Source organism: Lissotriton helveticus, chromosome 3_2, assembly GCF_964261635.1.
Source record: "Lissotriton helveticus chromosome 3_2, aLisHel1.1, whole genome shotgun sequence".
Taxonomy (NCBI): domain Eukaryota; kingdom Metazoa; phylum Chordata; class Amphibia; order Caudata; family Salamandridae; genus Lissotriton; species Lissotriton helveticus.
The window spans coordinates 13,727,738-13,755,016 of record NC_136062.1 but is presented as its reverse complement, the minus strand read 5'-3'; the positions used below and the strand labels follow the sequence as shown (position 1 = coordinate 13,755,016).

The following is a 27,279-nucleotide window of genomic DNA, read 5'->3' as shown; positions in this document are numbered from 1 at the left end:
GCTCTCAAACTCTCATGTACACAGGTGAGAGTCCTATCTATCCCTTTCTCTACTACCCAGTTCATATTCCATAGTTGTACCTATACAGACCGGGCCTTGTCAGTGGCTCCCCCTTTGCCCTCACCACCCATCATGACCGCCCACCCTCATCCCCCCTCACTATTTCCCTCCCTATCACTGTATTTCATACAATCTATAACCCTGCTCTCACAGGACTGGCACCTTTACCAGCCAAAATGTGCGACCGCTCATAACCCCTCCCACCCCTCGCCTGACATCACCTCTCTAGCACTCTCCCCCTTTACTGACCAAAATGCAGGACCGCTCATAACCCCTCCCACCCCTTTCCTGACATCACCCCTCTAGCACTCTCCCCATACCTTTCTACCCCCACAGATAAGCGTCATCCTCACGATGGAGTGCGCAGGACAACACACATACACCATTAAGAACCCTCTCCATGGGGAGGAGCTTGGCGGGCATCCGTGATGGCCGCTTGAGCACAGCGCTCTCCGGACCCTCGCCGCTCCCGGCGATTTATCCTGACTAGATCCTGATTTCTTGTAAGAATTCAAGTAGAGGACGTTTGGCTGATTACCCTGGCACTTTTCGGAATTTGCTTTGGATCTCGTACTCCTGAGCTACGGTGGTCTGAACTTTTGGGCTCCGCCCTTGAGGTGCGCCCGGGACGGGGTGCAGATCTGTGGCCGTCCTGGAATTGAACAACAACGGCAGGAGATCTGGCCTTGTGAGACCCCCTTCCTGAGTTTCGGTTTCGATTCTGTCTCGACCTGTGCCACGAGTGTGCGTATCGCGCTTGGCTGAGACTTGGAGACAGTTCGGACACGGGGCTTTCCTCTTGTCTATTTGCTGGTTTGGTGGCCTCCTCCCGAGTTGAGCCCTTCTTTTTGGTGTACTTTTGATCCTGAGTTTTGGGTGTTTGGCCCGTCGACCCTGGTGGCTTGTCCCGTGACGCATCTTCAAAATGGCGGGCAGAGGGGACAGAGAAACGCGCAAGACGAAAACACCTCTGCGCGGAGCGCCGGTTCAGACGAACGTCATGGACCGTTATACTCAATCTAAGGGGTCCCCCGGAGCTGCCCTACCTGGCCACAGTACGGCGTCTGAACGAATTTTGGAAGAGTCGGCGGAGCCTTCCCTACAGGATATCATGGGCGCCATCTCGGGAGTGAGGGAATCCACCGGCCTTCAGTACGAGGCCTTGGCCCACAAACTTGACACCGTGGCCATTGAGGTGAATCTGATTCGTGCTGATCTCGGCAAGACGAATGAGAGGGTGCAGTCATTGGATATTAAATCATCTAGCCTCACGAAAGACGTCTCGGAGCTCCAGACAGAGGTTGGGAATCTTCGTCGGGTGAACGACTTCATGACCCGACGCCTGGAGGATTTTGAAAACAGGGCACGTCGCTGCAATGTTCGCCTGGTTGGTGTACCGGAAAACCCTGAACCCCACTCTGTTGATCTCCTGGTTGAGGGTCTGATTTTAAACCATCTTGCCCCCTCCGGGCTTACCAAATTTTTCACGGTTGAACGCGCACATCGTGTCCCGGGGGGCAAAGTTAAGCCGGGTGCTCCGCCAAGGCCTATTGTGGCTAAACTGTTTCATTATAGGGATCGGGACGCTATCCTGCAGGCCTCACGGGTGAAGGGCCCGGTGGCCTTCGAGAATGCCACAGTGAACTTCTACCCGGACTTCTCCCAACAGGTTCAAAGACAACGGATGGAGTTTCGTGGTGCTAAGAAACGTCTTCGAGATCGGGGTCTACGCTATGCTATGCTTTTCCCCACCAGACTTCGTGTCGAGTATAATGAGCGTACTCTGTTCTTTGATAGACCGGATGCTGTTAATGACTGGCTGGACTCCTTGCCTGACCGTCCTCCTGAGACTGAGTCTGCCGCTCACCCTGGTGGTGCCGAAGGTGGTGTGGAGATCTGATTGTTTGCCTCTGATGTCTCGTTTTGAATACGTTCCCAGGAGTGGTGGCCGGCGTACCTCTGCAATGTGATTATTTATTTTTTGTGTGTTGATTCTTGCTCTTACTGTAGTCTGGGGGCGGGTGGAACGGAGACCTTTCCTCCTCCGGGGTCTTTGTGTAGACTAGGGGTTATGGGGCGACAGGCACACTGCAGGTTGGGGTGGCTCTTTAGCTTTTTGCAGGGGTGCAGGGTGGGGGGTGTTTCCTTTCAGCTTGGGGGAGGGGGGATGGGAAGTTCTTATTTTTTTGTGTGTTGTTTTCAAGGCGAATTGCTTCTGTCTTTACTGATGTTTCTGATGTCTAGCTCTTGGATGGGGGGTCCTGGCTCGGGTGGGTGGGATGGGGGGTAGGGGGTTGAAATTTGTTTCCTGGAACGTTAATGGCCTGGGAGATCGCATCAAGCGCAGTGTGGTGTTGAAATATATAAGACGTTTGTCACCGGACATTGTTTTCCTGCAAGAGACCCATTTGATTGGGAATGTATGTAATGCAATGAATAGATGGGGCTACAGCCTTGTGGCACACTCGGGGTTTACTTCAGGATCCAGGGGTGTGGGTATCCTTGTTCGTAACTCCCTCCCTCTGGCGATAGATGAGGTGATTCGGGATGATCGTGGGAGATATATTGTTCTGGTGGGTAGATATGAGGGCCGCACCCTGTCCCTCTTTAATGTTTATGTCCCCCCAGGCTTGCAAACTGCTACTTTCACTGATTTAGGCCGTGTCTTGTTGGACCTTCCTGATAGTGTACTCTTTCTTGCCGGTGACTTTAATTCAGTGCTTTCTGGCCTTCACGATCGCCATCCCCCCAGGGATACCCCGCATGCCCAGCGTTGGTTGGGTGGGTTTTTGGATACTTTTGGCCTTGTGGACTGCTGGCGATTGTTACATCCTACTCAGCTTCAATACACTTTTCACTCTGGTGCCCATGGTAGCCTATCTCGGCTAGATTATTTCCTGATGCCCGCTGCCCAGTCGTCGGCGGTCCGTGAGATTATACATTTGCCAAGGGGCATCTCTGACCACTCGCCGCTCTGGCTTCGTTTTGAGGTTGGGATAGAGGCAGTGGGCCGAGTGGCTCCCATTAACCCATGGTATCTCTCCTCCCCTGAGACTCGTGCCCTCTTGCTCAAGTCCATAGATGCTTATTTCCTGGAAAACGAGGGGTCGGTCCCTTCGGCGGTGTCCCTGTGGGAAGCCTTCAAAACTGTGATTCGTGGACAGGCCCTTTCTTTGATTGTTGAAGCTAAGAAAGCCGGGAAGAGGGAGGTAGTGGACCTCGAGGGGGAAATTTCTGCCTTGGAGGACGAGTTGGGATCTGGTGTCACGCCTGAGAAACTTCATGCCCTGGGTCTAAAACAGTTTGCATATAAATCCCTAGTTATTGACGCTGCAAAAGTGATGTTTCGTGAGCAACAAGGCAGATTGTATGATGTTGGTGATAAGGCGGGTAAACTCCTGGCGTGGTTGGACAAGAAAGAAAGAGCTAATCGTGTGGTGCCTGTGATTCAGTCTGCGAGTGGTGAGAATGTGATTGATCCGATCGCCATTGTAGATCGTTTTGCGGAACATTTCCGTGTTGTGTATGCTCCTGTGTCTATGAGGGATGTGGCTGACTCTCGCCTCCTTTTGCGTGATATTGCATTGCCCTGTGTCTCTGATTTGGACCGTATCGCTTTGGACTCCACCTTTACGGTTGATGAAATAGCTACTGCCATTCGTTCGCTCCGTTCGGGCAAGGCGTTGGGTCCAAATGGTTTGCCTATTGAGTTGTACAAGTTGCGACCCGATAAAATGGCGCCATATCTCCGCGATATGTTTTTGGAATCACGTGAGCGTAACCTCCTTCCCTATGATCAGCGTTTGGCGACGATAGTCGTCATCCCTAAAGACGGTAAACCTCGCGACCTTTGTTCCTCATATAGACCCATCTCCCTGTTAAATGTTGAACCCAAGGTTCTGGCGAAACTTTTGGCGACCCGACTCCTATCGGTTCTTGGGGACTTAGTTCATCCGGATCAATCTGGTTTTATCCCGCATCGCAACACTGCTTTGAATCTACGTCGCCTTCACGGCGTGATAGCGAGGGCGGGGCTACTGACTGAACCGGCCATTTTGGCGTCCTTGGATGCCTCCATGGCCTTTGATACTGTGGAGTGGCCTTATTTATGGGCGACTCTTGATAAATTCGGTTTCGGGTGCGAGTTTATTAGCTGGATTAAGTTATTGTATGCGGAACCTTTGGCGCAGGTTGTTGTGAATGGTAGGGTGTCTGCTCCCTTCCCCCTGGGCAGGGGCACCCGCCAGGGTTGCCCCTTGTCCCCGCTACTGTTTGCGCTCGCCCTTGAGCCGTTGGCGGCCTGGCTCCGCTGGGAACCGTCCCTTAAAGGGATCCGTTGGGCCCCGGACTTCGAGGACCGAGTCTCGCTCTATGCGGACGATATCCTCTTGTATCTTACCTCCCCTCGTAAGTCTTTATCTGTTTTATTTGACGTTCTTGTGTCCTTTGGTGCTAACTCGGGCCTCGTAATCAATTGGACCAAGTCCTGTGTGTATGTTTTGTCTGGTGTCTTGCCTCCATTACCGAGCAGGCTCCCTCTTCAGGTGGCCCGGGATGGTTTCAAATACTTGGGAGTTTTCGTTACTCTGGACTCGTCTCTTCGCTTTGATCGTAATCTCCTTCCTCCGTTGCTTCGACTGCGTTTGGACGTTGCTCGTTGGCGCAGGCTTCCCTTGTCTCCCCTTGGTCGGGCAGCCCTGTTTAAGATGATGTCGTTACCGCGGTTTCTTTACGCTCTCCAGAATTATTATGATCCTGTCCCTCAGTCCTATTTTCGGGAGATTGAGACCCTTCAGAGACAACTTGTCTGGGATGGACCCCCGCGTATTGCTCTTGCTAAGCTTTCCATTCCTTGGTATGACGGTGGCATTGCACTCCCCGATATTAAGAGGTATTATTGGGCCTCACACTTGTCCGCTATCAACCACATCATGTTCTCGCCGGGTAGTAATCCGGCGTTTGAGATGGATAGACTTCAGCTTCCGGGAGGTGACTTTAACAGAGTGCTTTACTCTCGCCCTGCTGGGCGCCATCTTGTGGGTCCTACGTCGATTGCTTTGGCGGTGTGGCGGGCCGCGACTCGGAGCCTGGGCTGGGAGGATCGCTTGACGTTAGCCACGCCGCTTTATGCTTCCGAACGTCTGGGCGGTCTTTGGTCTACCAAGGGTTTCGATCGCTGGGACATGATTGGAATTTCTAAAGTGGGAGATGTGTATTCCAAGGGCTCTGTGCGAACATTTCAGGCCCTCCAGGCTGAATATGGCTTGAGTGGTCGGGAATTCTTTCGATACCTACAGGTTAGGCACGCCTTGACCGCTGTATTTGCTCCTGGTGAGATTCCGCCTGATTCTTCCCCCCTTGAAGACCGTGTCCTTGACGGACATCTTCCTGACAGCACTATCTCCCTGATTTATAAGAAACTGATTAATAATCGGACTGATCTGTTGGTCCGACTTCGGGAGGCGTGGGTTCGTGATGGTTTGGAGCTTGATGACGAGGATTGGCAGTCGGCCCTCTCTTCTCCTAAAGAGGTGGCTATCCCGGCTCGTCTCCGTTTGGTCCAATTGAAGATCCTTCATCGGGTGTATGTTACGGGACCTCGTTTGCTTGTGATGGGTTTTTCTTCCGATGGGTTGTGTAAGCGTGGATGTGGTTTGAGTGCGACTTTCCTACATATTCTTTGGGAATGCCCGATGGTGGTTGCTTACTGGACGGCTGTGCTTGAGGTTATGGCTGTGGTGACAGGGGTGTCCTTGTGTCCGGAACCTCGTCGTTGTCTTTTGAATGTTTGGGAGCCCACTGACTGCTCGGTGGCCCAGACTAGGTGGGCCACCCTGGGTTATATGGTTGCGAAGCGAGATATTGCTCAACTTTGGGGGGCCTCCAAGCCCCCTGAACTATCGAAATGGGAAGACAACATGGATTGGTCTATGTTCCGTGAGAAGACTGTCTACGTGGCTAGGGGCAGACCCAGGGCATGGACTAGGGTGTGGGGTCAATGGAATGAATATCGTGGTGCCATCTGTACTCCTCCCCTTGTGGATGACATTGAGCTTTCCCGGTCTCCTTAGGCGAGCGTTCTTGGAACCTTGCATATAGGGGTTGTGCTGGTTTTCCGGCTCCCCCCCCCCCCCTTCTTTTTCTCCTTCGTGCCCCGTCCCCCCCCCCCATCCGGGCTCTTTGGAGCTTATAGCTTTGATTCCATTTTTGTTGCTGTCCCCTCCCGTCCTTTGGGCTGACCTTCAGTAATACACTTTCGCCTTTTTTGTGTGTCTGTTCTTTTTTATAAAACAAAATCTGTTTTTGTTCTGTATATTATATGGAGTATTGCATTGACGATTGATCGTTACCGCTACGGAAGTGTATATTGTGTATTTTCTCCTCTTTAGCGGCTGGCCCGTGTGGTTGTAGGCCCATCCTTGTATTTTATTGCATACTCAAATAAAGGTTTATAAATAAAAAAAAAAAAAAAAAAAAAAAGAAAGAACCCTCTCCACCTCTCAAAGAAAGCAGCCAAATGCTATAAACATACTCTGCTAAGAACACACCCTGAGACCTCAATATTAGAGCCCTACTACTCCACAAACAAGGGATTTATAACCAATGACATCATTTTTTACACAAAAAGAAGAGCCCAATGGAGGAAAGCCTTTTGCGCCCTGTTCTCGGTCTCCTCGTCCAGGAAAACAGCACATGGTCTCAACATCTCCATCACCCCCTCGCCATTCTGCAAAGCCGCTGCAACAATCACCATTTATCATATTGGGATTATCCTCATGAAATCATCAGACTGCAATCTAATCTTACTAGATAACCTCTTTCGGCTTATCAAGTATAAAGTTCTCAGACCCTATCCCCCCTCCCCAGGCAGCCCGAATCCCATAACCCCCCCCACTCCCAATTCCACTCCTGAAACCCCGTCAGGGCATTCAACTCTTACGAGCCAATCTTTTTATTTATTTATTTATAAGCGCGACATTCATCCCACTGGGATATCATGGCGCTAGCTGTGGCAGAGGAGTGATGAAGCAGGTTATGATTAATTGGGGGTAAATGGTAGTGCTAGGGAAATAGATATGTTTTGAGTTTCTACCTGAACGCCATGTGTTCATCAGTTAGTCGTAACTCCAGCGGAAGCTCATTCCAGTGAAGTGCTGCTAGGTGCCAAAAAGTGCATCCACCTGTCCTGCTCTTACTGATTCTTTTGGTCTCAGCTAATGCTAAGGAGCATGACCTTAGGCATCTGGGTGGAACATAAAATTTGAATCTGTTCTGGAGAATCTTGGGGCCTGTGTGATGGAGTGCCCTATGGGCATGTCCTAGGAGTTTGAAACGCGCTCATTGGCCCAAAGGCAGCCAGTGAAGCTGTTTCAGGCATTTTGTCGCAGAACTGTATCTGCTCTCATTGCACACTAGTCTAGCCACTGCATTCTGTATGACGTGCAGACGTTTAAAAAGATAATCTGACATGCAGACAAAGAGTGCATTTCCGTAATCCAGCCTGCTGACAAGCAGTGCCTGCGTAATGGTCCTCCTGCTTTCCAGAGGGATCCACGGAAATAGTCTTTTTAGGAGCTTCAGGGTAGCAAAACCTCTGCCACACAGGATCCGCACGTGGTCTTTCATCGACAAGGTATTGTCAATGGTGATGCCCAGGTTTCTGACGCACTGCTTTGGAGCTGGCATCGTGCCCAAAGAGAGGTGCCACCAGGATGTATCCCAAATGTGATTGGCTCTGCCGAGAAGCTGAATTTCTGATTTCTCTGCATTGAGCTTTAGACAGTGCTCTGACATCCAGTTTGCCATCTCAGTGAGACAATTATTGAGTTTGGCTCTGATGTCATCATGCTCGTTTCCGATAGCTATTGTCAGTTGGGTGTCGTCCGCAAAGGAGCAGATTCCGAAGCCCCATTTCAGGTCAATCTTTGCCAAAGATGAAAGAGGCGTTGAATAATGTGGGGCTCAGGGAAGCTCCTTGCGGCACTCCACAATTTAGGTTTTTCGGGGTAGAAGAAAAGGTACCCAACTGTACAGTTTGAGTTCTATTACATAGAAATGAGCTCAGCCATTGAAAGGCCTTAGCATGTCTCCCTTTTTCATGCAAATTTTCCAGTAAAAGTTGGTGAGAGACCGCGTCGAAAGCCACCGACAGGGCTAACAGGATCAGGGCTACAGCCTTTCCCTGATCCAACAATGATCTTATATTGTCAGCCGTACTGTTGGTAGCCCTGAAACCTGTTTGTGAGGGGTCCAACAACTCATTTGATTCTAGGTAGTTAATTAGCTGTCTATTGACAAGTTTCTCCAGAGCCTTAGAAAGGTAGGGAAGCTGGGAAATTGGCCTGTAGTCGGCTGGATTGTTTACATCAGATTCTATCTTTTTCAGTAAGGGAGTTACTGAGGCTTGTTTCCAAACCTCTGGACCGCTGCTGTCTCCAGTGATTGGTTAAACCACTGTGTGATGTAAGGGCACAGAAGAGGTGTAAGTTGTGAAAAAATAAAGTGTGGACATGGGTCGAGAAGGGATCCTGATTTGACTCCTCCCATTGCTTTGGCAATCTCGTTTTCTGTAAAAGGGCAAAGCTGTCTAAAAGCGCAGGGCTGTCTGGGTGAGGGATAGTGTTTTCTCAGTTGATGGTATTCACTGGGGAGATGTTGTTAAATGACAAGTAAATTATGTCTATTTTGTCCGTGAAGAAATTACTAATTTTTTTACAGCTTTCTGCTGAGGGCGGCAGGGTTTGAGACATGCAGGTTGGCTTGCATAGCTCGGGTACTATTTTATAAAGCTCTTTTGCCGAATTTGTGTTCTCATTGTGTAAGATATGCCTTTTTAGTTTTCTTAATTTCATGGGTATAGGCCCTGAGTTAAGTTGTATACGCTGATTTATCAGTCTCCGATCTGGACAGCCACCACTTGTGTTCCAGTGTTTTATACTCTATTTTATACTCCCATCCATGCACCAGCAGACACCCTAGGAAACGTAAACCAACCCCCTTGCCCCTACATCACCCAACCTGCACTGATCTCCCAATCAAGTAACATCCCTTACATTAGGCCCCCTAACATCAGGAAGACTCCCATATCCCTCACTCTGCCGCACACCCAAAAGGTACATACCTCACCGCCTTTGGCTACTTCATCCCCCCTCTCCGCCTATCCATACAGGTGGATCTCACTATGCAGACTTAGAGCACTGTTACACTCCAAGCCCCATCTCCAGCCCATCCACCTCCCATCACCAGACCACACAATAAGAACATCACCCACACCAGACCCTACATTAGATGAAATCTTACGTTCAATACAACATGTTAAAGATGACCTCCAAACACTACAGGACCTGATTTTGCATCAACCTAAGATCAGACAACAGTCTGAAGATGTGAATAGGTACCTACACAGTAACAGCCCTCCATACCTGTACCAGTTGCAATTACGATCACCAAATCATCCGCTTCCTCGATGGAGAACTGCTCCCCAACCCAATGCCTTAACCCGACCTGTCCGAAGGAAGAATCATGTATTGTCCAATGATATACACTCCCTCCTCCTCTCTTACGATCCCCCTCATCCCAACCAGAACATAGAACACTCGATCAATCTGAACTCCAATACACACAGAGCACCTAATCACAAAGCCAGAGGTATAACCTTAGAGAATCTTACGCAAATCCCGCTGACATAGGAACCTCCTACTACCACCAAGCCACGTCTCAAATGTATATTACTATACTGTAGATCGGCCTCAAAACACACAGCCAACATAGCCGATCTTTTACTCACACACATACCTGACCTCTTAATTTTGACCGGAACATGGTTAAATGAGTCGTCCTCGCCTATCCTCGACATACTGGTTCCCCCCTACCACCACATCACCAGATTAGACAGACCCGATAGACCAGGAAGTGATATTGTCTGCATTCACCAGAACAGTCTCTCAATGAAAGAAGCACATTCACCGACTCTATCTTCATGTGAATACCTCTGTTTAGACATCACAAGTAATAACAAACCAACCTCATCGATCCTTCTGTAAATTGCCTCAAAACATTCCTCTCGGATCTTGATCTTATCCAAATCTGCGACAGCCCCACACATGACAAAGGCTCAATCATTGATTGAATTAATGCTACGGTGAAGACCATTCAGCTTGACACGATCCTCCCCAGTGATTGGTCTGATCACCATCACATTACTTTCTTCATCAAGGAAAACAGTAAAATTACGCTCAGTGCAACATACGAGACCTAAAATATTGGAAATGGAGAAATATATGGGGAGCCCGGCAGCCCTTTGAGGTTTATAAAGGAAATAGCATAGGGATTGTCATGGCATGTATTAAATATCCACTGTACAGATGTATGTAACATCGATGATGCAGCAGAGAAGATATGGTATTCTGATGTAATTATCTCCTGAATGTACTGTCTACTGAGCACGTTCTAAATTAAAAGAATAAAAGTTAAAAACAACTCAGGCAAAGTCAGGATACCCTTGGCAAAGGCAGCCAATGCTTTCAGGGTTGACCTGAATCACCTAAGCATATTCATACCCCCCTATGGCACATCTCTTATGTTGATTTCCTGTGATAGGACATCCATTTTGGAGCAGGAAATCATGTGAGCTTATAATGCCCCCTGCAGTCACTATGTGCCGAGAGGTATCTGGGAATGGTGTGCAGTGCCAAATGCTAAACGTAATGGCATATTGTGGCATGGGGAGCAGTACTTGCTGTGCCATTAAACCCTGCAGGTGTGCGGGGATCCCACCACAGGCTGGGTAGTGATGTGCCAGAAGTCAGGGCTGGCAGAGAAGGGAAACATCCTTTACAACGAAACTTTTTCCACGCAGTACCTTTACAACGCAGGAATTACAACGCAAGTCGTTACAACGACTTGCGCTGGAGGGCGCTGTAGTATAGGGAATAGTTTAATTTACTATCCAAAACCTTCCCTACTATCCACGGGGACTGGAGTTGGAATAGTAAATTAAACTATTCACTATCCATCGCCCCCCAACGAAAGTCGTTGTAACGACTTGCGTTGTAAAACCTGCGTTGTAAAGGCATGCGTGGAAAAAGCATGCGTTGTAACGACATACATCCGGCAGAGAATCCTAAGCAGAGTTTGATCCTTATTGGGGAAAGAGACTCAACTCCAGCTGGGCAGTAATAGATAGGTAGGTAGGTAGTACAAGAATCTTTGATGGGATTTTGGTTTTGCATATGGTTGGGGGTGGCCGTCAAGCAGATCCAGGCCACCCGTTGCCCTGAGCAACTCATCATAGCAGCTCCTGTGGATGGTAGCTAACGCTTGCAAAGGTTCAAAAATATATTGCAGAGTTGCGAGTTGTGGGATTTTGTACACACTTACTTGAGTGTCAAGAATCCATCCCAGGACATCTTAAAAACTTCAATAGCTCCCTGTGACTAATCGACCGCTGCATTTAGAACTTTATTATCTGCAGAACCAACCTTTCTGGAAGCTATGCTTAAATCATTTATTACAGGGGCCCCACTGAGCTCTTGGCACTAACTTAAATCAAAGGTAAGAAAGGGTACAGCTGGAAGACAGAGTTTCTTCTACCTGGTTTCCAAATTGCAAACCTTCTTCCTCAGAATCAGATGGCATCATCAGATTATTTGAGATATTTGAGGGGAGGCATTGAAGCCTGACTTAATTCTAACCAATTGTTAAACCACTCTGACGGGTCATCAGACACTCTAAGGAACGTTAACATTAGGAAGGACTCTAAGTTGCTTTATGAACTAATAAAATGATTCAGGGCCAGATGTAGGTAATTTTAATTTACCACCTCTTAAATACCGATTCATACCGAATCGGTATTTAAGAGGTGGTAAAATAGAGGGGGGGAGATGTAGGTATTTCAGATTCGGTAAATACCGAATCGTTAAGATTCGGTATTTACCGGTTCTGTAAATACCGATTCGGTATTGCCCATTGATTCGTAATGGGCCTTGCAGCCCATAGGAATCAATGGGCAATACCGATTTTGTAATTACAGAATCGGTAAATACCGATTTAGCAAGGGTGCAGGGGGTGTCACTTTGACACCCTCTGGCACCCCAAAAATAGGCATGTGCGCCATGTGGCACACAGACATGCCCTAAGGGCATGTCTGTGTGTCACATGGCACAGGTGTGCATGCACACATGTGCATGCACACCTGGATTCGGTATTTTACCACCCAATTGGATTGGGTGGTAAAATACCGATTCTTAAAGCCCTGTGGCACTCTGACATGTGCCAGCTACATCTGCATTTACAGAATCGGTATTTTACCGAGTCTATATTTACCGATTCGGTAATTTTACCGAATCGGTAAATACAGAATCGGTAAAATACCGATTCTGTAAATGCATGCCCTACATCTCAAAATCCAATTACCGGTCGGTAACGGCCGAATTCGGCCGTTATCGACCGGTAATTGGCCACCTACATCTGGCCCTCAAACTCTATTAGGAGTCAGATTCAAGTCATCCAGTACAAATTGTGAATAGCTTGTAATCGCATGTAATGCACAGGTATACGCAGAGTTTCACAACAGCTCCAGGTGTTTTGAATTTTGAATTTTCCAATCGCTTGAACACCGGCAGACAAAATGTTAAAAAAAATACTGAATTAAACTACGGACAAATATTTACAGTTTAATTAACAAAATGTAAGTATCTGCTATAAAATAAACGACAACTGCTAGAGAAAAAAAGCATTGGCAAAGCAAATAGGTCTGTCCTTAGCAAGCTGGTGCAATTGTTATTGTATTTTGTATTGCAAGCATAAGCCAAAAAATGAAAATGAGAAATAAAAGAAAGCATGCCATCTAAAATTGCTAGACATAACAAAAAAAAATATTGCTAGACATTTGTGTTTGCAAACCCTGCACTTTGCAAAATCACAATGTTTGCACCTGCATAACACTAATTAGGTGTGTGTTAAACCCATTTTGTGAGTCAGAAAAACATTTCCCACTTGCAAAACAGGTTTAGTGAGCGATACTGAATCGCAATGAGTAAGGGGCATGAAAGGTGACTCTTCTTACTTATGGTTTGGTATGACGTGTACCAACAGTTAGCGACCAAAGTTATTGATCAGTTATCAACATCTCACAGAAGGTGGTAACTGATTTGCAATGGAGAAGGTGTCGACTTGCATCCAAGCCAACCACATAGTCGCAGAGAGGCCCTAAAGTCTGTTGGTCTAGAGGCAGGTGGCAAATTGTCGACATATAGTTCCACAAGTTTACTGGACAGGATCATGTCTTTCAGCCAACTTTTAAATTGAGGAGCCCCTTGTCCCCCATGTGAAAGCCACCCATCACTGGCCCAGTAGAGTTGCCCTTGCCAGCAGCTTTCTGCAGTGTTTAGGGCATTCAGTATTTACCCCAGCATTATCATCCTAGTAGATATAGGCGTCACTTTCTCATTATGTCCAATGCATGATTTACCAGTGACCAAAATGTGGCAATTTCTTGGCAAGAACATGCCAAATGTAAGAAATGTGCGCATCTGCGGTAGTTAGAGTCTGCCAATATGCCACATTTCATCATGCTTACAGGAGTGTAATATGTCCTGTGTAGGTATTTGTAATGGGTAATTCTATATTTCCCATTCAAGGATATCTCTTTGGTTTGTGTGCAGCAGAAGGACCGTGTATTTTAATGGTCAGCTCAATACACCACTGTGCACGGGCTTGCATTTCAGGTTGTGAGGTTGAGCTGGCCACTATGTTATACATGCATGTTAGAAGATGTTTGAGGTTGGGTTCTCTAATAAGAAAGACCACTCCCAGGTTGCAGGGACTTCTAGAAATGCTGAGATCAAGCGTTTCAGCACGTGTTTGAGGTTATGATACCCTGTTGCGTCTTGTATATGGGAAAGTGTCTTGGTTAAAAATTCCTCTAGTGGTATGAATCTTTTATTCCGGAATAAGTTCCCCATATATCAAAATTGCTTGTGTCATATTAATGGAAGCGGGGTTGTGTTCTGTGTGGGGTATATAAATAGGGTGTTATTTCAGCTTGGAAAGCGCACTTGAGTAGATCCTTGCTTAGCTCCGCTAAACGTGCTAGTGCCCAGCCCAAGCATGCGATCATGAGTATTTCTCGTTCTGGACGAGTTGATCTGTAATCTGGTTTAGTTTGAATATGTGCCAACTCCACCAGGTCTATGTGTGGGGCACATCTTAAGTTATGTATCCAATGATAAGCGAATTGGGTAGGTGCTACTAGATGGTGGAGCTCGAAATCTGGAGCACCGAATCCGTGCTTGAAATAGGGTTTCTGTAATTTGGACCAGCTGATCTGTGGTTGTTTCCCAGGTCACAGAGAGGACGATTAAGCGAGCTGGCGTTTCTTCTCCCATACCAACAAAGCTTATGAAAGGGGAATAAACAGCCACTGGTGAACCATATAATCTTTTACTGACGGTGTCCGCACCTTTAATAAACATCAACATTGTAAGCCAGTCGCTTTTTCTGTGAAGATAACAATTAAAAGTTTCACTTCAGTTTTTTAGATGACTAAATGCCAATACTTGGATGTATTATTGAGTAGCCTTTAGGAGGCATAAATCAGTAAATATTCGGTTTCTGATATTCAGCAGTCCTCTGTGATCAGAAATTAAAGAATCTGTGTGACGCCTTTCTTTGGCAAAGGAGTAACAACCTTTGCTGATACAATCGTACACCACTGTCCTGATCTACGATTATAGAAAAAGTTGAGACGGTGTTCCTGACGAAGGCTTAAAATGAAAAGGGCGGCGGCCCCCCCTCTCCCCTTGTCTCCTGGTGGTGGGGCGTGACCTCCCGGCTTCCAGTGATGACGCGGGGGGGTGCGCGCCGCACGACCGGTTGGCTGGCGCCCGACCCCTGACCCGGAAGGCGTTGTGCAGGCTTCCGGGTCGGGGGGGCGGGGGCGTGCCGCCCCCTCCCCACGACCCTAGGTTTAAGGAGGGGGGAGCGCTCAGGTGGCCCCTTGTCGCCTGGACGCTCCCCCACACTGGTCGTGCCCCGCGCTCGGGGCCTCCTAATTTTCCTTTTTTCTCTTTCCTGCAGGTTCAGTGCGAGAAAGCCGAGTACCGGAGCCGTGGGAGCTGTTTGTGCCTATGTCCCGTTTGCAAGCGAGGAGGAGTCCTGAGTTGGTGATCGGCAGGCTGGTGGCATCGGGACCCCCGTAGGCTGGGAAGTACTTGCGCCACAGTGGAAGAACGAGCGGCTGAGGCCGGGAAGCAGGGGGCGGCAGGAAAGCGTGGTGCTGTGGTCGGGATGCCAATTTTTATGTGTGGTAAGGAGGCTACTGTTACCTGACTTGACTGGCGGCACGCACTTGGCTATAGTGCTTCGTTTAAAAAATGGCAGGAAATGCCGAGGGAGGCGGCGCACGTCTGCGGTCAAGGGCGCCTGCCTGTACCTTTACTGCTGCATATAACTTATGAGTTGTGCGCCTCCCTGGATGGAGGGTTGTTAATGTTGCACGCATTTGGCTATTAGGGCTTTGTTTAACAATGGCAGGAAATGCCGAGGGAGGCGGCGCACGTCAGGGGTCAAGGGCGCCTGCCTGTACCTTTACTGCTGCATATAACCAGTTTTTGCACTCTGGGGGTTCAAAAGTGTCTCTGAACTTGTGAGTCTGTGCAAATGTCGGTTTGGTATCACGGGCACCAAAGCATATCTGTGCTATATATAACACTTTTCGGTGATGATACGACAGTGTGGGTGAAAAGGGAGTGGGGACATGTTGGGGCTTGTGAAGTAATTGGAAATACAATAAAAAATCACCTGTGGCAGTAGTGTTACCGACAGCCTATTCACATAGTTACTCCGTCTAAAGAAAACAGAAAGTCTGACTTTAACTTTCCTCTGATTTTGGATAATTTTTTCAGAGCCAATGAAAATGTTAGTTTAAAGTCCCAGCCAATTAGGTTTCAACGGAGCCAGACACTGAGGCAGATATAACATTCTTCACTGAATACAAACACGAGCCAACAGATGCCGGCACCCGTCCTCTCCAATCAAAGTGTCTAAAAGACGGCATTGTCCTGCAGATGTAAGAAGTCACCCAACTGGTTTTAAAAGACAATGGTTGAACCCCGAGAACCATAACTACAGAAGCCATTTTATATCACAGCTAACTTCTTTCGGTAAACAAGCACTAGTAAAAAATATAGGTCTGACAGTTGCTTGCGGCCTTTTTACATTGTCAGTACATGTTTCTTTTGTCATCGTTTTTACAGAACTTTATTGTTGGGGAGCTGCTGTTCGATCGGCAATATAAAAAGAGAAAATTGGCTGGGAGTTGGCAGACAGCCTTTTTTACTTTGTGAATGCTTGTTTTGTTTTTTCTTAAGTTTGTTAGAGAAGCTGCGGGGCAATCGCCAATATGAAAGAAATGTTGGGGATTGGCCAAGATGGCAGATCATTGAGACACAGAAATCCACTCTCCGCAGCAATTATCCGCCAACCAAATGCAATAGTGTCCCCCAATACTGCCCAGTTCTGGCGAGTGCAAGCTCCTTGAAGACACCAATAGCTTCTAGACTGTGGGGCCACGGACACGTTTCTCCTGGTGTGCTATGCTGGTTTAGGAGATACTTCGTGGGGCAAAGGATTCCAGGCACAGATACGTGCCCTGGTTAGTAGCCCTGAAAAAGCCAGTACGGCCCTGGTCGCATACTACTATTTGTTCAAATTTTTGAGCTGAAGGGAGTTGCACGGGAAAAACAGGTTAAGGCATTGAAAAGGGGTGGGGAAAAAACGGGGCCTTACACTGTTCACCATAGCACACTAATTCAGCTGGTAAACTCCCAATACAGTGAGAAGAGAGAGCATCTAAAGCACGACTTTCATTATGTGTGATGGCGTTAGTTCCTGGCATGGGTTTGGGATATTAACTCCTAACGTTGGAGATGAGTTGTGCACAAAACTGTTTGTTCAGTTTAGGACAGGGTGTAGATGTAGGCTTTGTTACAACTACGAAAACTTCATTTTGCTAACAAGATGGCTCAACTATGTCAGAATTGCCTGTTATAACTCGAACAGACTTTAGTGACTATTTCCAAACGAAATGGTGTCTTGCCCAGGGGAAAAAGATTGGTTAATGTGTTCTGGTAAAACAGTGGCACACTTACGCAAGGAACAGCCATGGACAAATCCAATAGGCATGCATTATGGGTATGAGGGGACAAGAAGTGATGCTTGTCATGCACTTCGTTTTTTATGCTGTTATTCGAGAAGGAATAGGACAGGGTTGCATGGGGGGGTTCAAACTGCCTGGTGTAATTTGTGGGATGCTGGGCAAATTACGTATTTTCCCTGTACTTGAAGGATGCAATGCTATGTTCCAAACTGGCATATATCCAGTTGGCTGGAAGAATGCGGTTATAAAACCTCTGCTAAAAAAACCATCTCTGGACCCTGCAGTCTCGGCCAATTACAGACCAATTGCGGGTCTTCCTTTCCCAGCAAAAGTCTGTGAAGCCTTAATGAACCATCAGCTCTCGGAGTTCGTCGACTCTCATAATCTCTTAGACGATACTCAGTTTGGGTTCAGAAAGGGCCATGGGACCGTGACTGCACTTATAAAAGCATCTGATGAAATTAGATCCATCATGGACCAAGGAGGAGCAGCAGTCCTTATACTTTTGGACCTGTCCGCGGCCTTCGACACGGTCGATCATGCAATCTTGATCGACCGTGTCACAGCCCTAGGGATTGTCGATGTGGCAAGAGACCTTATTTCATCTTTTTTGAACAATCGCACGCAGACAGTAGTGAGGTTGGGCAATTTTTACTCTCCTGTCTCCGCAATCCCATGTGGGTCCCCCAGGGCTCCCCGCTAAGTCCGACGCTGTTTAATATCTATGTAGCGGACTTAGCGAGGATAATAAAAACTCATGGGCTGCGTCTGACGTCCTACGCAGACGACACCCAATTAGTCCTGGCAGTGCATAAAGATGGTCCAGTGGTGGCAGCAAAATTTCAAGAAGCAATGCTGGTCGTTTGCGCTTGGATGTCAACAAATTGTCTGAAACTTAATTCAGATAAGACCGAGGTCATGACCTTTGGCAACTTATCCCCTGAATGGTCACCCATCTGGTGGCCCAGCCAGATGGGTCCCCCGCCTGTTCCAGTTGCCAAGGTCAGAAACCTGGGAGTCATTTTTGACAGTAAACTGGTTTTCAATCATCACGTAAATAAGGTAGTATCATCTGCCTTTTATGTTCTGAAGAAAATAAGGAAACTCATGCCCTATCTTCCAGTATCAGCAGGGAAAACCCTTATCACAACTTTGGTATTTTCGAAAATGGACTATGGGAATGCCCTCTTTCTGAATACTCAAAAACAAGTCCTATTGAAGCTTCAGTCTATACAGAATGCGGCAGCCAGAATTTTGCTTGGTATCCCCCGACGCCATCCGACAACCACAGCAATTCGACAGCTTCATTGGCTAAAAGTGGAAAACCGCATCAAATTTAAGGCATTCTGTATTGCCTACAAAGCTATACATAATACAGGACCTAGGTTTCTGCGAGAGGCCTTCCAACTGTACACCCCAAAAAGACAGCTCAGATCCGCAAATATATACATGCTCCCAGTCCCTCGAACTAAAACAGTGACTTGGGGAGATAGGCGCTTCATGGTAGCTACACCCAAGCTATGGAACACCATCCCTCTCATCATTAAAACCGCCCCCAACTTGGTAGGTTTCCGTAAGCTCCTTAAAACATGGTTATTTGACCAGTAAGCCGGTGTGTATTTGGTCCTTATCTGATTAACCACATGCGCCGAGACACCCAAGGGTAATTGTTGCGCAATAAAAATCTCAAATAAATAAAATAAATAAATAAATAAAATAAAATAAAAAGATAATGTAAATATGGTCCACACTGACAACTAGGCTGCAGATCTCCAAAATTTGGCCAGTTTAGTCGACAGCTGTTGTTTTTAGATTTAATGAAGAGTTTAAACTTGCACAGCCTGTGTTTTGTGACAGAGAAGTTCCTCACAGTCTGTAAAACAGTTGCCCATGTGCGCGTAGCCAATGAACACCGTGAGAAGGGAGCAGTGTGAGCACACGTACAGGCAGCAAGTCCCTGTGTTAGTTTTCTTTCTTCATCTACTAAATGGGACGGGCCCGGAGCGCAGGATGGATCGTGTATTAATATTGAATGATTGCTCATTCCTAGGTTGGGTGCGTCATATGGTTATCTCATGAACATCCAACTTTCTCTTCTCTTATGAACATTAGGCATTACAGAATGCAGCGAATTTTAGGTGGCAAGAACTTCCAGTCCTCGGCCACTTGGACCAAGAAAGTCAATCCTCCAGTGGTTTTCCTATTAAAATGATTTGAGAACTTGAGGTGCGTATGCTGTCCATTATTCTAGTGGGCACATTGCACCAGTCCAACGACCCATATTGATGATAGGTTAAAGACAGCATTATGTGAATGCTATCCTAGTGGTAGCTGTGGAGAGCAGCCTTCAGGCTAAGTCTTGGAGGAAGGTAAAGCAGCTTGTTTTGCCAGTCTATAATATCATGAGTGAGGTAATGAAAGTGGAGATACACCAGGTGTATATAAATATATGTACTTTTTCTACACACATCCGTCTAGTCCCTTTAGGAGGCGAGAGGCAAAAAATTACAGTAAACCTATTTACCACACATTAACTTAGGGCAATATACGTTGAGCCCTAGGGGCGTACCAAACCATATATCAAGAAAGTGGTGTAAGCACCACGACTGGCATACAGACAAGGCATAGAGCCTTTTGAATGACGGGGGCCACCAGGAATCACCCAGGGTAGGGACACATAGGGACGCATGGGGACCCACGCGAAGGAAAAGCTTTTATCTCACAGGTCATCTCATTTTAGTACTACTATCAAGGGCATCAACCGATCTGATAGTTTCAACAAGCGTGGAGGTTGTGGGTGCTCTATAAGGGGGCCTGTCGCCATCTAAGAAATTTGGGATGTCCCAGAGTTCGCTGCTTCTTTATGGCATACATTTTATGGAAAGCTTTAATTTAGAGCGGTTATTGTTACATTTAAACTAGGTGTTCCTTTGGGTAGGGACCGAGCGGTACATGTTCAAGGGCCCTAATTAATTGAGAACATAGGTCTGGAGTTAATATCACCCATGTCGGGTTGGCGTGGATGGTATGTTTACCGAAAGCCAGAGCTGTAATTGTTGCCACCGATGCTGAGTGCTCTATACGAGAGCTGCTTTTCACCTGAATGTGGGAATTATCCAGGGTTCCCTGCTTCTAGATTGATAATTAGGCCATACCCCCAGAGGGCTCTAATGGTTGTGACACTCAGGTCAGGGGTTCCTTTTGATCATGTCAGGTTGGTTTGTATGTCCCCCTTTCAATTATATATCCTACGCCTAAAGACTTTGATAGTAAAACGGACATGATAGGTGGGGGCAGGGGTAGGCAAGTGAGGCGATGCCATTGAGAAAACCTTGTCTATGTCCCACGCAATTTACAGAAGGGGAATTAGCTCAAATGGTAGAGCGCTCGCTTAGCATGTGAGAGGTAGCGGGATCGGTGCCCGCATTCTCCAGGAGATCCTCTTTTAAAAAGGTGTAATGATAGGTTTAGTTCCCCTTACTGGGGTGCCTGGTTTTATAACTTCGGGGACGATGTTGGACATGGTAAGTGAGGCAGGGGTAGGCAAGCGAGGCTATGCCATTAGGAATCGCTTGCCTATATCCCTCGCACTTTGCAGGTGCAAGGATAGGATTAGTTCCCTTAGTAGGGGCCTGTTTTGAATCTCGGGGATGATCTTAGGAAGAGTCATAGGGACTTCGGTTTATCAATAGATTCCTGCACGTGCTGCGGCGTAATTATTGGTAACCATGAATGCGCTGTGTCACCGCACTTCACACTGTGTCCAATTTTGATGAAGGTCATATTGCTGGGCACCCTATCCCCAACACTAATTCACATCCCGCATGGGACACAGACCGATGCTAGGTGAAACGCTGGCAGTTGGAAGTGTTACCGGATATGCATCTGGCACTAGTCTTGGCTAAGACCTAGCATATGAGGGCAATGTATTACAGGCATGTGTACTGTAGTTATCACAGGAGGCCAGATAACACTAATGGTTGTTGTGTCTTTTTTCCATTTATGTATGGCCGGGTCCTTGACTTGGGGAGTGCCCACGCCGCAACAACCGTAACAGGTGGACAGCCAAAGGGACGCAGACGTCAGCTTCTCAAACCTGTCACGCGGGGGAGGAATTCGCCAAGGAACTACAACAGCTCAACACAAGCGGAAGAGGATCAGCAGACATTGGTCACTGGTATTGTGGGCCGCTCTTATGTGAAGAGCGCTAAATGTAACTTTTTTGCAGGTGAATGTAGGTAAAGGGCGGAGCAAAAGGGGGTTTCCCGTTTCTCTTCTTCTGCAAGGGGGGGGGGCTTCTGCCCCAGCCAAGTCACTAACTAGTTTCAGGAACCTTATCTCAGCAACTCCCCCACCCCCCGTTAGTGGTGATACTTCACCTGGGGGAGAATGATTTAGCCGCATCCTTATAGAGGACATCATCTCCGTGGCAGGGTGGGTGGCCATGGTAGGTTGGTCGCAACTGATACCTTGGTGGCAGTGGCGAGGGGGGGGACCCGGCCGAGGCGTTGAATCACTCGGAAAAGGGGAGCAACGCGCAATTTGACAAATCACTTCGAGCCCCCCCCCCGGGTTGCAGACGATCCCTCATGGGTGCATTTAGGGGTGGACATTCCTAGCTACGAGACTGGGTATACTTAACCGAGGCAAGGAACGTCCCTTGATCTAATAACATGGTGCCATGGCTAGAGTGATTTGCGAGGATATCATGACCTTTCCAGGAGTAGGAAGGGGGAGGCCAGATCGTCGGCCAACAATGCTGGCCTGTGGCGGTAAGGTCATGACCGGTGAGCAGCTATTTTAAGGTCTGAGGGGGCGGCATAATCCTTTGGAGATGTCCGCCCAGGGGAAGGGGTCACTGGCCCCTCCCAGAACTTCAGGGGCAGGTATAACTGGTGCTGCAAAGGGGCGCGGGTAGGAGAGTCACGCTGTCCTTATGGCTGGTAGCCACCCCGCGCGTACTCATGACGTCAGCGAATGGCACGAGTAAGGACCCTCCTTCAGTGGGTAAATGGAGTTCACGGCGTGGACCGAGTAATTAACGGGCTCGGCTGCGCATGCGCACCTGCGGTAAGGGCGCTGCTAGTAGGACCTGACACCGGTTAGGACCTCGCCATATGGCCAGTAATCTTAGTATGCAAAATTTCAGAGGAGGATGTTAGATTCGGTTAGGAAACAAGCTGTATTAGAATCTTGTTAAGGTTAGCATATCATACTTGTTGATATGGTTGTATCTAATGTCCCTGAATAATTTTGCATAAAACGGTATCTTTTGTTTAATAATTTTATTATTTTGTATCTTAATAAATACGGCCGGGGGGTCTTGCGATCCCCCGCCTTCCAAAGACAGTCATGTTTCGTGTCAGTGTGTCCTGGGTTGATGTGGGTCCACAGGGAGGGGGGCGGTAGCCGTCGCTGACCATGCGCTGAAACACGCATCGTGTCTGCATCGACCGCAAACCTTTGCAATTATTTGCCAACATATGAACTCCCTCTCCTATTATTAAAACATAGATTTTTCTGTACAGCACTGTAGTGTATTGTTTGCAAAAAATATCTTTTGTGTGTTTTGTGTACTTTTTTTATAAATGTAAATATTGTATTATTTGTGTGCAAAAACAATCATTGAAAATATCAAAATATAAAAAAAGGAATGAGACAATTGAAATGTATGTACATATTTATCTGACTCGCACAGAATTAGGCCTAATGTCTTTGTAATAACTAAATATTATAGATCTTATGCTAGCTTTTCTCTTTACCCCACTTGTTTCCCAGCCCAGGTAATGGTAATCATGATGGATTTCTACTGGTGGAAGAACACTTTGAGGAGGGAAATAGTAATGTTTTGGAATAAATATAATAGTTTAGGCAGCACCACCATTTTCATCAAGGTGATCCTGTTGGCCAACGTTAAGGGAAGACTAATCCACTTTTGCACTGAGTCAGTGATCGCAGAGATACACGTCCCGTGATTTACTCATATGATAGTATCAATGTCTCTGCGGTACATTATTATCAAGTAGCTGACCAGTTCTGTCATCCAGCAAAGTGGGAATTAGAGCTCTGCTGGCAAAGTGGCATCCGTGAGGGGAACCAGTAAAGACTTGTTCGAGTTTAGTTATAATCCCTACCACTGTCTATACTGATCACATCCCGCATAATTAGGTGTAGGTTGTGAGCTGTTTTTATTTCTCAAAAGAAGAATGTCATCTCGATACATTAATATCAGGAGATCAGATTTGCAAAATCGTATCCCCGATGGGGGTTTCGATCTCTCAGATGGCAAGCAATGGCTCCATGACAACGCCAAATTGAAGCAGGGACACAGGACCTCCATGCCTTGTCCCCCTGACAATCACAAATGGCTCAGTTGGCAAGTCATTGAATCTTATCCTTGCCTTGGTGGAGGTATATATTAATTTAATTCATTATAGGAAGGCCCTTCTCACTCCCATCCTTTCTAGCACTATGAATCAAATGCCTATGGGCGTAAAACGTGCACCATTAAAAGACTCTCTTCATTCCTGAGCCTTCACACTTGCATTAGAAGTGAACTTTAACCAATCGATCAGAATTAAAGGGAAAAGAGCAGATGACATGTATTCTAACAAGCACTGGTAAAGCCAATAGGCATGGCCTATTTTTTGGGCTTTGATTGAAGCATTAAAACAGCTTTGGGCAGTGAAAAAAACCAAATAAAAAAACAATAATCATGAGCTAAATCATTCAAAGTGTGATAATTCAATGTACTTTTGAGATGCAAGCACTCTATAGGAGGCAGAATGATGCACCAACCGGACAAGAGCATGAGGTGATCGAGAAATACGCCTCTGGACCGAAGCGCAGCGTGCTCTATTCATATTAAAAATTTCAAAAAAGCATTGGTAACATTAGTTCTTGCTGAACACAATGGGAAGGCAGACAGCGACAGGAGTATACAAACTAGCAATCAAAGTATACATAATTCAAACAATCAGCAATTCCAATGATGAAACATTGTATTGATTTTATGTACTAATTTAAGGGGGGTAAATGACTGAGATTCTCCCATTATTAACGCTCATTCTAAATATTAAACATTTGATGACCCCTACACACGCCGAAAATTGTACTATTGTCAGTATTTTTCCTCAGTGATTATAACATTTCAGGCAGAGCCCATGGTATACAGTGGCACAAAAAAAAGAAAAATCACTTGAGCGGGCAAACTGATGGAAATGTCTTGAGCTGGGTGGAAGTCCCACGAGCTTTGGAGGACATCCAGAGCATGAGGGCCTAGAGAAGGTTATGCTGACCAAACCAAATCTATATTGTGACTAAAACGCTATAAAAGACAGATGATTCAAAACCATATCCTCACCTGTCAGTTGTTTCAACTGCAGTCTGAAAAAAATAGGAAAAACAGAGGGAAAATTGTTACTACCAGTACATGAAGTACTACATAAGTTTGTTGTTTGTAAATTTTAGTGTACATATGTCATATGGGTAGCTATTCTTACCTACTTTTGCTAGTAGACCAGCTAAACTCTTTGCTAACAAATATATAACATTATTTCTGAAAAGTAACACAAAAACTATTTAATGCTCTCTTTTTACTACCTCATGCACTTTTCGTAGATCGGTCATCTCCTATTTACATGATTTCTCTTAATACCGGTGTTCACCCTTTTATGGGCTACATAACATATGATTACATTGCTAGGAAGCTGTTGGCAAAGACAGAACTAACAAACACTGCAATGAATTACAAAAGGTGCTTTGAAATATTATGAGGTTTGTTTAATGTTAACATATGGACTTTTTTTCTCCTCATGCCAAGCCCTTGTTGACAGTCTCACCTTCAAACACCAACCCACACAGACCAGCAGACCAGTACAACTTAAACTGTGATCTTTCTAATGAAGCACAATGGTCACAAGCATTAATAAGCCTCAAGGGCCCGCTACATCATTCTCATTTGACCTTGGTATTAATCTTGGTCAATGGCCCCAACAAATAGTAAGCCCTTTATGTAGACTGCCAGTAAGGAGCATCAATGGCCTTAGGCATAAACGTGCATCATTATTGGCCCAAGCCAATAATGATCATCAATGGCTCCAGTCAGCAATAAACAACAATGGCTCCAGATAATAACAAACATTAATGGAGCCAGGTGGAAACTATTATTGGTGGCCTCAGGCAGTAATAAGCATCAAGGTCATAAGATAGGGGTTAATCTTAGTGTTCAAACAGACTGGGCACCGAGCAGTACTGAATAAAATGGCCCCAAGCAGTACCAAACATCAGTGGCTCTCTGCAGCCCGGAAGCCCTGTTACACTGATCAACCCACTGGCAGGCTGCATCTCTTGGTCCTAGAAGCATCTATGGCCAGACCCTCATCCTGTTCTGCATCTGTGCACACAGCACAGTTCTGTGCATATGTGGCTTGTGCACTATAGGTTAATGAGATCATGTAATTTAGTGCAATGAGTTAGTGTCAGCAGTGTGCTTTCATTGAAAAGGGCACATGACCACACCAAATTATGACCATGATATGGCCTCAGAGCTGCGGTTTGGCTTTCTGACATCAGTCGCAGCCCACTTCCATGGCCGTTTTTGTGGACCGCAGGTGAGGTATTCTGTGTTGTCTACACAGTGAGGAGGCATGATTGCTGAGACTGCTTTCAATGATACATGCACCAAGAGTGCCATCAATAACATGTACATGGCTTGAAAATAAAAATAGTCCACCCCTCCCTATGAATATTCCTATGCCCACTCTTCCAAGAAAATGCTGCTGAAGAGAAAAGACTCCCTTAGTCATATCTGACAGTTCAAATACAGCTATTGCTGATGATTGTGGAATGATTAATTTGTGACAAACCATTACAATAATAATTGGCTGAGAGGGACTGATATTTTCCCTTTCTATCTGTCCTTGAGGACTGTAGTGGCTTTCCTTGAATGGGGAAAGTACCAAAAAGTCTAACCTACAAAGGGGTCATCACATTGAAGCCTGCAAGCCGTGAGAAGCCTAAATCTACGGGTTCTAGTTGCTGTATGGCCCTTCGCTGTCATCTAGCTGACATGGCATCCTATAAATGCAGGATGAGTCTAGAGTCACATGCCAGCACTTGGGCTGAGGAACACAGACCGACTCAAGTTGTCCTAACCAGTTTATGGGTCTGTAAATCTTCTCCCAAACGCCCTCTAACATATTAACGCTCTCCAAATTCTCTTTATTCATTCAGGTGGTGGCCTTAGCATTCATCCATCTTATTATATCACAGGTAAGTACATCGCAAAGGTATGTTTTGCAGACACTCAGATGCCAGCCAAGGATCTCAGACCTGGATAGCATCTCTTGGGGATCAGGACTCACTCCACCAGAGGCCAGCAGCACGGTTCAGGCAGGACCAGCTGCTGCTAGGCAGCTGGGAAATTGCTGGGAGACCTCTGGAAGTTTGCTAGCCCAAGCACGAGGTCAGCCAACTAACCCTCGGAGTCACGTCTGGGGAACCTAGGTTCAAGGCAAGCAGGTTCAATCTTCCATTTTCAGACAGCTGACAGTCCTTCTTCTGAATCTTTCCCAAGTCCAGGAGTGTTCTGATGAGAGCTTCTGAAGGTGACACTTTTATCTGCAGTGCCAGTCTGTGGGTGGGGGATGCTCCCTTTGACTCCCCTACCCACATTCCTGGGTGTGGCTCCAAACTGTCTACGATAACAAAGGAGAGGCAGGCCTAGGTGTGAGCTGCATTTGTCAGTGGCAGGGCAGGCAGCCCTTAGAAGTCACAAACAGGGTGGGCATAGCCCTGAGGCTACCCTTTGAAGCTCCGGAAGGCTGAGTACAACTCCGGAGGACATCCTGCTCAGGAGAGGAATACCCTGCCCCACACCCAAGGCCCTTTTATCAACATGTCTGGAAGGAATATACAAAACACCATAAAAGAGTCACAGTCATTTGATCCTGGACACTGGCAGAAAGGATTATTTGGTGTTAGCAGAAAATGCACGGTCGACATAGAAAGCAATTATCCGGATACTGGCAGACCCGCCGCCGGTTCACGAAGAGTAAAGG

General features: G+C 46.7%; 1 protein-coding gene across 1 annotated transcript in view; it reads right to left on the bottom strand.

Annotated features, from left to right (window-relative positions):
- Positions 1 to 27,279, bottom strand: part of FSD2 (fibronectin type III and SPRY domain containing 2) — a 490,462-nt gene that overhangs the window by 359,901 nt on the left and 103,282 nt on the right. Inside the window, exon 5 of the mRNA XM_078684747.1 lies at positions 24,582 to 24,604. Coding sequence (XP_078540873.1) covers positions 24,582 to 24,604 — 23 coding nt within the window. The remainder of the gene's footprint in view (positions 1 to 24,581; positions 24,605 to 27,279) is intronic.